The 13,239-nt window shown below is 52.6% G+C and overlaps 1 protein-coding gene across 1 annotated transcript in view; it reads left to right on the top strand.

The window, feature by feature from the left end:
* Positions 1-11,274, top strand: part of LOC311125655 (zinc finger FYVE domain-containing protein 9-like) — a 32,711-nt gene extending 21,437 nt beyond the window's left edge. The window contains exons 11-15 of the mRNA XM_084199689.1: positions 5,894-5,974; positions 6,265-6,430; positions 7,677-7,707; positions 7,758-7,934; positions 9,000-11,274. Of these exons, the coding sequence (XP_084055815.1) occupies positions 5,894-5,974; positions 6,265-6,430; positions 7,677-7,707; positions 7,758-7,934; positions 9,000-9,161 (617 nt within the window). The 3' untranslated portion in view covers positions 9,162-11,274. The remainder of the gene's footprint in view (positions 1-5,893; positions 5,975-6,264; positions 6,431-7,676; positions 7,708-7,757; positions 7,935-8,999) is intronic.
* Positions 11,275-13,239: the final 1,965 nt, after the last annotated feature.

The following is a 13,239-nucleotide window of genomic DNA, read 5'->3' as shown; positions in this document are numbered from 1 at the left end:
CCATCAGCATCCACCACCAACCACACACAGGCCATCAGCATCCACCACCAACCAGACCCAGGCCATCAGCATCCACCACCAACCAGACCCAGGCCATCAGCATCCACCACCAACCACACACAGGCCATCAGCATCCACCACCAACCACACACAGGCCATCAGCATCCACCACCAACCACACACAGGCCATCAGCATCCACCACCAACCACACCCAGGCCATCAGCATCCACCACCAACCACACACAGGCCATCAGCATCCACCACCAACCACGCAGAGGCCATCAGCATCCACCACCAACCACACACAGGCCATCAGCATCCACCACCAACCACACCCAGGCCATCAGCATCCACCACCAACCACACCCAGGCCATCAGCATCCACCACCAACCACACCCAGGCCATCAGCATCCACCACCAACCACACACAGGCCATCAGCATCCACCACCAACCACACACAGGCCATCAGCATCCACCACCAACCACACACAGGCCATCAGCATCCACCACTAACCACACACAGGCCATCAGCATCCACCACCAACCAGACCCAGGCCATCAGCATCCACCACCAACCACACACAGGCCATCAGCATCCACCACCAACCACACACAGGCCATCAGCATCCACCACCAACCACACACAGGCCATCAGCATCCACCACCAACCAGACCCAGGCCATCAGCATCCACCACCAACCAGACCCAGGCCATCAGCATCCACCACCAACCACACACAGGCCATCAGCATCCACCACCAACCACACACAGGCCATCAGCATCCACCACCAACCAGACCCAGGCCATCAGCATCCACCACCAACCAGACCCAGGCCATCAGCATTCACCACCAACCACACCCAGGCCATCAGCATCCACCACCAACCACACACAGGCCATCAGCATCCACCACCAACCAGACCCAGGCCATCAGCATCCACCACCAACCAGACCCAGGCCATCAGCATCCACCACCAACCACACACAGGCCATCAGCATCCACCACCAACCAGACCCAGGCCATCAGCATCCACCACCAACCAGACCCAGGCCATCAGCATCCACCACCAACCACACACAGGCCATCAGCATTCACCACCAACCAGACCCAGGCCATCAGCATCCACCACCAACCACACACAGGCCATCAGCATCCACCACCAACCAGACCCAGGCCATCAGCATCCACCACCAACCAGACCCAGGCCATCAGCATCCACCACCAACCAGACCCAGGCCATCAGCATCCACCACCAACCAGACCCAGGCCATCAGCATCCACCACCAACCAGACCCAGGCCATCAGCATCCACCACCAACCACACACAGGCCATCAGCATCCACCACCAACCACACACAGGCCATCAGCATCCACCACCAACCACACACAGGCCATCAGCATCCACCACCAACCAGACCCAGGCCATCAGCATCCACCACCAACCAGACCATCAGCATCCACCACCAACCAGACCCAGGCCATCAGCATCCACCACCAACCAGACCCAGGCCATCAGCATCCACCACCAACCAGACCCAGGCCATCAGCATCCACCACCAACCACACACAGGCCATCAGCATCCACCACCAACCAGACCCAGGCCATCAGCATCCACCACCAACCAGACCCAGGCCATCAGCATCCACCACCAACCACACCCAGGCCATCAGCATCCACCACCAACCACACACAGGCCATCAGCATCCACCACCAACCACACAGAGGCCATCAGCATCCACCACCAACCACACACAGGCCATCAGCATCCACCACCAACCACACACAGGCCATCAGCATCCACCACCAACCACACACAGGCCATCAGCATCCACCACCAACCAGACCCAGGCCATCAGCATCCACCACCAACCAGACCCAGGCCATCAGCATCCACCACCAACCACGCAGAGGCCATCAGCATCCACCACCAACCAGACCCAGGCCATCAGCATCCACCACCAACCAGACCCAGGCCATCAGCATCCACCACCAACCACACCCAGGCCATCAGCATCCACCACCAACCAGACACAGGCCATCAGCATCCACCACCAACCACACACAGGCCATCAGCATCCACCACCAACCACACCCAGGCCATCAGCATCCACCACCAACCACACACAGGCCATCAGCATCCACCACCAACCACACCCAGGCCATCAGCATCCACCACCAACCACACACAGGCCATCAGCATCCACCACCAACCACACCCAGGCCATCAGCATCCACCACCAACCAGACCCAGGCCATCAGCATCCACCACCAACCACACACAGGCCATCAGCATCCACCACCAACCACACACAGGCCATCAGCATCCACCACCAACCACACACAGGCCATCAGCATCCACCACCAACCACACACAGGCCATCAGCATCCACCACTAACCACACACAGGCCATCAGCATCCACCACCAACCACACACAGGCCATCAGCATCCACCACCAACCACACACAGGCCATCAGCATCCACCACCAACCACACACAGGCCATCAGCATCCACCACCAACCAGACACAGGCCATCAGCATCCACCACCAACCACACACAGGCCATCAGCATCCACCACCAACCACACACAGGCCATCAGCATCCACCACCAACCACACCCAGGCCATCAGCATCCACCACCAACCACACCCAGGCCATCAGCATCCACCACCAACCACACCCAGGCCATCAGCATCCACCACCAACCACACACAGGCCATCAGCATCCACCACCAACCACACACAGGCCATCAGCATCCACCACCAACCACACACAGGCCATCAGCATCCACCACCAACCACACCCAGGCCATCAGCATCCACCACCAACCACACACAGGCCATCAGCATCCACCACCAACCACACACAGGCCATCAGCATCCACCACCAACCACACAGAGGTAGACACACAGGCCATCAGCATCCACCACCAACCACACCCAGGCCATCAGCATCCACCACCAACCACACACAGGCCATCAGCATCCACCACCAACCACACACAGGCCATCAGCATCCACCACCAACCACACACAGGCCATCAGCATCCACCACCAACCACACACAGGCCATCAGCATCCACCACCAACCACACACAGGCCATCAGCATCCACCACCAACCACACACAGGCCATCAGCATCCACCACCAACCAGACCCAGGCCATCAGCATCCACCACCAACCACACCCAGGCCATCAGCATCCACCACCAACCACACACAGGCCATCAGCATCCACCACCAACCAGACCCAGGCCATCAGCATCCACCACCAACCAGACCCAGGCCATCAGCATCCACCACCAACCACACACAGGCCATCAGCATCCACCACCAACCACACACAGGCCATCAGCATCCACCACCAACCACACACAGGCCATCAGCATCCACCACCAACCAGACCCAGGCCATCAGCATCCACCACCAACCACACAGAGGCCATCAGCATCCACCACCAACCACACACAGGCCATCAGCATCCACCACCAACCAGACCCAGGCCATCAGCATCCACCACCAACCACGCAGAGGCCATCAGCATCCACCACCAACCACACACAGGCCATCAGCATCCACCACCAACCACACACAGGCCATCAGCATCCACCACCAACCACACACAGGCCATCAGCATCCACCACCAACCAGACACAGGCCATCAGCATCCACCACCAACCACACACAGGCCATCAGCATCCACCACCAACCACACACAGGCCATCAGCATCCACCACCAACCACACCCAGGCCATCAGCATCCACCACCAACCACACCCAGGCCATCAGCATCCACCACCAACCACACCCAGGCCATCAGCATCCACCACCAACCACACACAGGCCATCAGCATCCACCACCAACCACACACAGGCCATCAGCATCCACCACCAACCACACCCAGGCCATCAGCATCCACCACCAACCACACCCAGGCCATCAGCATCCACCACCAACCACACACAGGCCATCAGCATCCACCACCAACCACACACAGGCCATCAGCATCCACCACCAACCACACAGAGGTAGACACACAGGCCATCAGCATCCACCACCAACCACACACAGGCCATCAGCATCCACCACCAACCACACACAGGCCATCAGCATCCACCACCAACCACACACAGGCCATCAGCATCCACCACCAACCACACACAGGCCATCAGCATCCACCACCAACCACACACAGGCCATCAGCATCCACCACCAACCACACACAGGCCATCAGCATCCACCACCAACCACACACAGGCCATCAGCATCCACCACCAACCAGACCCAGGCCATCAGCATCCACCACCAACCACGCAGAGGCCATCAGCATCCACCACCAACCACACAGAGGCCATCAGCATCCACCACCAACCAGACCCAGGCCATCAGCATCCACCACCAACCACACAGAGGTACACACAGACACAGGCCATCAGCATCCACCACCAACCACACAGAGGTACACACACACACAGGCCATCAGCATCCACCACCAACCACACACAGGCCATCAGCATTCACCACCAACCAGACCCAGGCCATCAGCATCCACCACCAACCAGACCCAGGCCATCAGCATCCACCACCAACCACACAGAGGCCATCAGCATCCACCACCAACCACACACAGGCCATCAGCATCCACCACCAACCAGACCCAGGCCATCAGCATCCACCACCAACCACGCAGAGGCCATCAGCATCCACCACCAACCACACACAGGCCATCAGCATCCACCACCAACCAGACCCAGGCCATCAGCATTCACCACCAACCACACACAGGCCATCAGCATTCACCACCAACCACACACAGGCCATCAGCATTCACCACCAACCACACACAGGCCATCAGCATCCACCACCAACCACGTAGAGGTAGACACACACAGACACAGGCCATCAGCATCCACCACCAACCACGCAAAGGCCATCAGCATCCACCACCAACCACACACAGGCCATCAGCATCCACCACCAACCACACACAGGCCATCAGCATCCACCACCAACCACACACAGGCCATCAGCATCCACCACCAACCACGTAGAGGTAGACACACACAGACCCAGGCCATCAGCATTCACCACCAACCACACACAGGCCATCAGCATCCACCACCAACCACACACAGGCCATCAGCATCCACCACCAACCACACACAGGCCATCAGCATCCACCACCAACCACACACAGGCCATCAGCATCCACCACCAACCACACACAGGCCATCAGCATTCACCACCAACCACACACAGGCCATCAGCATCCACCACCAACCACACACAGGCCATCAGCATCCACCACCAACCAGACCCAGGCCATCAGCATTCACCACCAACCACACACAGGCCATCAGCATCCACCACCAACCAGACCCAGGCCATCAGCATTCACCACCAACCACACACAGGCCATCAGCATCCACCACCAACCAGACCCAGGCCATCAGCATTCACCACCAACCACACACAGGCCATCAGCATCCACCACCAACCAGACCCAGGCCATCAGCATTCACCACCAACCACACACAGGCCATCAGCATCCACCACCAACCACACACAGGCCATCAGCATCCACCACCAACCACACACAGGCCATCAGCATCCACCACCAACCACACACAGGCCATCAGCATTCACCACCAACCACACACAGGCCATCAGCATTCACCACCAACCACGCAAAGGTAGACACACACACACACACACACACACAGACACAGACACAGACACACACACACACACACACACAACGTGGGGAGTCAAGTCATAGTCTGTCGACTGGACTAACAAAGCCATGGATGGAATCGCAGCCTTCAGATAGCTTACAATTGAATTTCTTTGTGATTAAATTCAATATTTCAAGTTTATTTCTTCCAGTGACCGGCGCCTGCTTCTTTGTGTTCAGTGGTTCTCTGAAGGCAGCCTCTGGATACTTGGCCAAGACCAGCATTGTGGAAGGTAACATCAACAATATCTCCAAATTAGAGACTGCATTTCAATTGAACTTTATTTATCGCCTCTGATTTGTTGCCATAGGACTACAGAGCTGATTCAAAATATCAACCAATCATCAAACTTTGATTATTTGAATCCGCTGTTTAGTGCTAGGGCAAAAAACAAAACGTGCACCCAGCGGGGGCCCCAGGACAGAGTTTGGGAAACCCCGTGTTAGGTAGTCTGCTGTCTACAGGTGTGTACGGTGTGATGGTGTTATATATATACACACACATCTGTTGTTCCCCCTGTAGATGGTGTGATGGTGCAGATCACAGCAGAGACCATGGATGCTCTACGGCAAGCCCTCAGGGACATGAAGGACTTTAGTATCACCTGTGGCCGGGCAGACCAGCAGGACACCCAGGAACATGTTCACATACAGTGGATAGATGACGATCACTCCTTTTTCAATAAGGGGTGAGGAAATGAATGATGAAAGGAGGAAGAAGGGAAACCTCTAAACTCCTAGTGTCTCCCTCCCTTAATATCCATCTATGAAAGATGTTTAGAAGACATTTAAAGTAGGTGTATTATTTAAAACTCCCCCCCCCTGTCCGTGATGTCACCCTCCTAAACAACACCTGGGTTCAGTCCGTGATGTCACCCTCCTAAACAACACCTGGGTTCAGTACGTGATGTCACCCTCCTAAACAACACCTGGGTTCAGTCCGTGATGTCACCCTCCTAAACAACACCTGGGTTCAGTCCGTGATGTCACCCTCCTAAACAACACCTGGGTTCAGTCCGTGATGTCACCCTCCTAAACAACACCTGGGTTCAGTCCGTGATGTCACCCTCCTAAACAACACCTGGGTTCAGTCTGTGATGTCACCCTCCTAAACAACACCTGGGTTCAGTCCGTGATGTCACCCTCCTAAACAACACCTGGGTTCAGTCCGTGATGTCACCCTCCTAAACAACACCTGGGTTCAGTCCGTGATGTCACCCTCCTAAACAACACCTGGGTTCAGTCCGTGATGTCACCCTCCTAAACAACACCTGGGTTCAGTCCGTGATGTCACCCTCCTAAACAACACCTGGGTTCAGTCTGTGATGTCACCCTCCTAAACAACACCTGGGTTCAGTCCGTGATGTCACCCTCCTAAACAACACCTGGGTTCAGTCCGTGATGTCACCCTCCTAAACAACACCTGGGTTCAGTCCGTGATGTCACCCTCCTAAACAACACCTGGGTTCAGTCCGTGATGTCACCCTCCTAAACAACACCTGGGTTCAGTCCGTGATGTCACCCTCCTAAACAACACCTGGGTTCAGTCCGTGATGTCACCCTCCTAAACAACACCTGGGTTCAGTCCGTGATGTCACCCTCCTAAACAACACCTGGGTTCAGTCCGTGATGTCACCCTCCTAAACAACACCTGGGTTCAGTCCGTGATGTCACCCTCCTAAACAACACCTGGGTTCAGTCCGTGATGTCACCCTCCTAAACAACACCTGGGTTCAGTCCGTGATGTCACCCTCCTAAACAACACCTGGGTTCAGTCCGTGATGTCACCCTCCTAAACAACACCTGGGTTCAGTCCGTGATGTCACCCTCCTAAACAACACCTGGGTTCATTCTGAAACGGGGAGGCACTACCTGATCTTGTCCGATAAGAAATGTGCAATTAAATTTGTTTCAAAATGTTTTACAAAAAAAAAGGTGTGCCCTACTGAATACGACCCATTCTCATGTCTCCGCTCAAGACAAATCTGCAACGTTTATGATTTTTGCCCCTTTTAGGTCTTCTTCGTCCAGAGTGACGACCAGCCTAACGGTCTGAGCGACCCTGCTGACCACAGCCGCCTGACGGAGAACGTGGCGAGGGCATTCTGTGTGGCGCTGTGCCCGCACCTCAAACTGCTGAAGGACGATGGCATGGCTAAACTGGGCCTACGGGTCACCCTCGAGTCTGACCAGGTACGGACTCGGGTCATCACGGTCTGGCCACACCAGAAATTATTTGAATGGCAAATCAGAAATGGTTTTTTAAATCAAAAAATGTGCAGGGGCAGACATTGACCAGAAATGATCCCTGGCATTTCAAACACACCAGCCCGTTTTTTTCCTCAAGGCGTCCGCACCGGCCCATTTTATTTTTCTTGAGGCCTCATTATTAGCCAGATAATGATCATTTTTGCGTAAAGAAAACAAGTTAGACAGGCCCACTGGGCTAAAAATGGACCAGCCCATCTGGCATTTGGCCGAAATGCCAGTCCGCCCATGCAAATGTGTAATTTAGAATTAAGCTCAAAGTAAATTTAAAATCAGGTGTGTCAGTCAGTGCTAGGCTAAAACAAACAAGAATGGACTGAGAAACACTTGAATTAGAAAATAACTACCTGTCTCTGTGGGCCACCTAGCAGGTAGTAACGGCCAGCCACTCCCCTCACAGTACCTGGTTAGATAAAAGGATACATCAATAGTAACTACCTGTCGCTTCCCTGTCCCTCTTTTCTCCCAGGTGGGTTACCTAGCAGGTAGTAACGGCCAGCCACTCCCCTCACAGTACCTGGTTAGATAAAGGATAAATAGATAGATCAACAGTAACTACCTGTCGCTTCCCTGTCCCTCTTTTCTCCCAGGTGGGTTACCTAGCAGGTAGTAACGGCCAGCCTCTCCCAGGTGGGTTACCTAGCAGGTAGTAACGGCCAGCCTCTCCCAGGTGGGTTACCTAACAGGTAGTAACGGCCAGCCTCTCCCAGGTGGGTTACCTAGCAGGTAGTAACGGCCAGCCTCTCCCAGGTGGGTTACCTAGCAGGTAGTAACGGCCAGCCTCTCCCAGGTGGGTTACCTAGCAGGTAGTAACGGCCAGCCTCTCCCAGGTGGGTTACCTAGCAGGTAGTAACGGCCAGCCTCTCCCAGGTGGGTTACCTAGCAGGTAGTAACGGCCAGCCTCTCCCAGGTGGGTTACCTAGCAGGTAGTAACGGCCAGCCTCTCCCAGGTGGGTTACCTAGCAGGTAGTAACGGCCAGCCTCTCCCAGGTGGGTTACCTAGCAGGTAGTAACGGCCAGCCTCTCCCCTCCCATTACCTGAGTGACCTGGACAGTACTCTGATCCCGGTCATCCACAGAGGGGCAGGTCAACTCAGCGAGGGCCCCGTCGTCATGGAGCTGGTCTTCTACATCCTGGAAATCCTCTCCTAGAAGACGGACCAACACCCCAGACTGTGATCTCCTCGTTCTCGTTCCCGTCCTCTCTTTTGTCCTCCCATCCTGCCTCCTGTTCTTCCATCTCTTCAGAGAGAGGCTAAAGGCTGTGAGGGGCAGCTAGCTGATGTTGGTATCCCTTCACCAGACAGCTAGCGCCTCTCCAGTCCACCTATGAACCATGTCCACCCTGGCCCAGATCACATGAATCAGGAAATCTGGAGGAGCCTTCCTGTTCCACTCTGGTCAGTTTCTAAACGCAAAGGCGCAACGTCGCGAGACTAATCGGGAACGCTAGCGAAACAAACCAAGCAGGGGTTTGAGAAGTAAAATTCCTGAGTTGTGAATGTTCTCTAAATCTAAAAGGCCTAGATTCAAGCCAATGTCTTCAGTAGCTGAACATGTTATCGCTCCAACCTCGTGAAAGTGACAAACTGACACGTTTTCATTTTCTTCAAAAACTACTTTATATTGAAGGAGTCCCTTTGCTTTGACAGCCAGCACATGCAGTTTGGTCGTCTCGAGCCAATGACGTGTTTCTACGCATGAGCTTAGCTAGCCAAGTTGCCATGACCTAGGATTTCTATTGGAGAAGCAGTTTCTGCCGATCTTCATACTGTATTGTTTTTGCTGTGGTAGCTAGCCAACCAGAGGACAAAGCAGAAGCACTGCACTCTGGGAAACGTAGTCTCCGAAGGCCATGTTGTAGCATTGGCGCTTTGAGGACCCCAGGTAGAGGTGTCCAGAGCTCTGCCTGATGAGACTACACTTCTGTCTCTGCCGACAGGGACTTTACACAGTCTGGTGAGCTGGGAAGATTAAAAAAAACTCATAAGTGGAAGGAGTGAGAAAAGAGAGGGAGGAAACATTTGTCTGGTGATGCGGTTTCATTTGCATCCCGGTGCTCAGTGCCTGCAGTTTCAACTCTTCACAGTGGAAGGAGGAAAGAAGTAATTAAGGATGGACAGAAGGAAATAACTTTCCTCTGGTTTTCAGCCTGGCCTTTAGCCAATGATCACCAAATGCTTTACCTCCTGACATTGATGGACTACAGTTTTAGTTTTGCTTGTTATTTTGTTTAGGCGGGGCTGCAATTGGGCTCAACAGCGCCACTTCTGTAGCTTCCAGAGATCCAACACCAAGGATGTCTGTCACACTAGAACTGCTAAGCAGTTGGACCTAGTCGAGAAGGTACAATGTCTAAGACAGGTGGTGTGGGTGTTACTGATTTTACTGTCAGACTTTTAAATAGGTCAAAGATCCTGAACCATTTGACCATGGAGATCAACCAAGCTTTATACGGTCAAGCTTCTCGTCTTCTGAGAACCATGTCGTCAAGTGTCACCCTACTGTTCTAGACCGAGCGTAAGCTGATTAAAACAGGTTCCAATGCTTTACCAGAACATTCTAACAGGAAGTATAACAAACAGTCTCTGGCCTCCCATTGGCCACCGAGGGGACTGGTTGGAGTCTTGGGATGAGAGTTCAATCAAATGTTTTTATAAAGCCCTTTTTACATCAGCAGATGTCACAAAGTGCTATACAGAAACCCAGCCTAAAACCCCAAACATCAAGCAATGCAGATGTAGAAGCACTGATGCATTGTGGTCTGATCCTTCACCACCGACTGTTAACCCCAGCCTCATCCTTCATCATGGTTAACTAACCCCAGCCTCATCCTTCACCACCGTTAACTAACCCCAGTCTCATCCTTCACCACCGTTAACTAACCCCAGCCTCATCCTTCACCACCGTTAACTAACCCCAGCCTCATCCTTCACCACCGTTAACTAACCCCAGCCTCATCCTTCCACCGTAACTAACCCCAGCCTCATCCTGCCACCATTAACTAACCCCAGCCTCATCCTGCCACCATTAACTAACCCCAGCCTCATCCTTCACCACCATTAACTAACCCCAGCCTCATCCTTCACCACCATTAACTAACCCCAGCCTCATCCTGCCACCATTAACTAACCCCAGCCTCATCCTGCCACCATTAACTAACCCCAGCCTCATCCTGCCACCATTAACTAACCCCAGCATCATCCTTCACCACCATTAACTAACCCCAGCCTCATCCTTCACCACCATTAACTAACCCCAGCCTCATCCTGCCACCATTAACTAACCTCAGCCTCATCCTGCCACCATTAACTAACCCCAGCCTCATCCTTCACCACCATTAACTAACCCCAGCCTCATCCTTCACCACCATTAACTAACCCCAGCCTCATCCTTCACCACCATTAACTAACCCCAGCCTCATCCTGCCACCATTAACTAACCCCAGCCTCATCCTTCACCACCATTAACTAACCCCAGCCTCATCCTTCACCACCATTAACTAACCCCAGCCTCATCCTTCACCACCATTAACTAACCCCAGCCTCATCCTTCACCACCATTAACTAACCCCAGCCTCATCCTGCCACCATTAACTAACCCCAGCCTCATCCTGCCACCATTAACTAACCCCAGCCTCATCCTTCACCACCATTAACTAACCCCAGCCTCATCCTGCCACCATTAACTAACCCCAGCCTCATCCTGCCACCATTAACTAACCCCAGCCTCATCCTCCTTTCTGTAAGTGATGGAGAGAGGATACTAGAGGAACTGAAGCATGGTTGTTACCTGTGGGTGCGTCCCAAATTGCACCCTATTCCCTTTATAGTGCACTACATTTGACCAGAGCCATATGGGTCCCAACCCTGTCCTCCTGACCTGTGAGCCAAAGCATCTATTCAACACATTGATGCTGTCCTCCTCCATCCACAGACCCCATAGCATCAGCTAGCTACGTTTTGTTTTTGTACGATGGCGGTTTTCAAAACAAACTGCCAAACCGATTTTAAATTTGTCATCATTATACAAAGAATAAAAAATTTTGCAGAAACTATTGTAAAATGCAGAAGCTGTGCACTGGAGTCTAAGCCATTTACAGGAGAATGGGACGTAAGGACATCGAGACTGATGGCTGAAGGGTTAAAACGGCAGACCTTGGTCAATGACTGGGGTTAAAACGGCAGACCTTGGTCAATGACTGGGGTTAAAACGGCAGACCTTGGTCAATGACTGGGGCTAAAACGGCAGACCTTGGTCAATGACTGGGGCTGCTTCCTGATTCTTTACCCTTCTCCTGCAGTGTGCACTTGAACACGCCTTCTCATGGATTCAAAAATGGTGGAACTTATCTCCAGACTTTTCTTATACCAATCCAATTATTTTAGAGCCATGATGTCGAGTGTGTGAGCGGCTCCGTGGGCCTATGAGAGTTGCGTCCGAAGTGGCATCCTAGTCCTTATAGGCCTCGGTCAACAGTAGTGCCCTATATACAGTAGTGCCATATATATATATATATATATATGGGATAAGGTGCCATTTGGAATGCAACCCCACACTGCCCTCTGCTATGTGGGCACGGACCTGAATAGAAGAGGTCTGTCAGAAGAATGTACTACCTAAAATGTTTGATCTGTCAGTAATGTTTGTCGCTAAATTTGGCAGCTTGGCAGAAAGCCATGATCAAAATACAATCTTATTGTACTGGACATCTTTCTAACATTTGTAAAAAAAAAAAAGTTGTAGGTAAACAAAGATAAATACAGTATATTATCAAGTACCTGAGACATGGTGGTTTTGCCAAAGGTATTATTGATTAAACAATATGCCCAATGCTACGATACTAAACTGTAAACTCCCAAGAGAGACCGTCACACATGAATATCTGCAGAAGAACTAATGCATTGACAAACAGCATTAAAGTATGAATGTAAGTATACTGTATATTTATTGAATCATTTTATTGTAAAGAAAAATGGTGGGTTTCAGACCGTATTGAGGGCCTGCTTGTTACTCTGGTTGTGCTGTAACAATGAATAATGGAGGGCATCAAACTGCTATGGACAGATGACATTACAATGGTTATCGGAGGATCGTCCCTCCTGGGTCCTGTTCATTACGCACCAAACGGAAGAAAACAGGATTACCAGAACCACCCGTCCAATAAGGAACACTTGTTTTTGTTTTCCGTTGCAAAACGTTTTTTCCACTAATGAATACGACCCTGTTG

The sequence above is a fragment of the Coregonus lavaretus genome (genome assembly GCF_964263955.1).
Source record: "Coregonus lavaretus genome assembly, contig: HAP1_SCAFFOLD_1912, whole genome shotgun sequence".
NCBI classification, from domain to species: domain Eukaryota; kingdom Metazoa; phylum Chordata; class Actinopteri; order Salmoniformes; family Salmonidae; genus Coregonus; species Coregonus lavaretus.
Note: the sequence above shows the minus strand (reverse complement) of the source record. Positions and strands in the feature narration are given on the sequence as shown.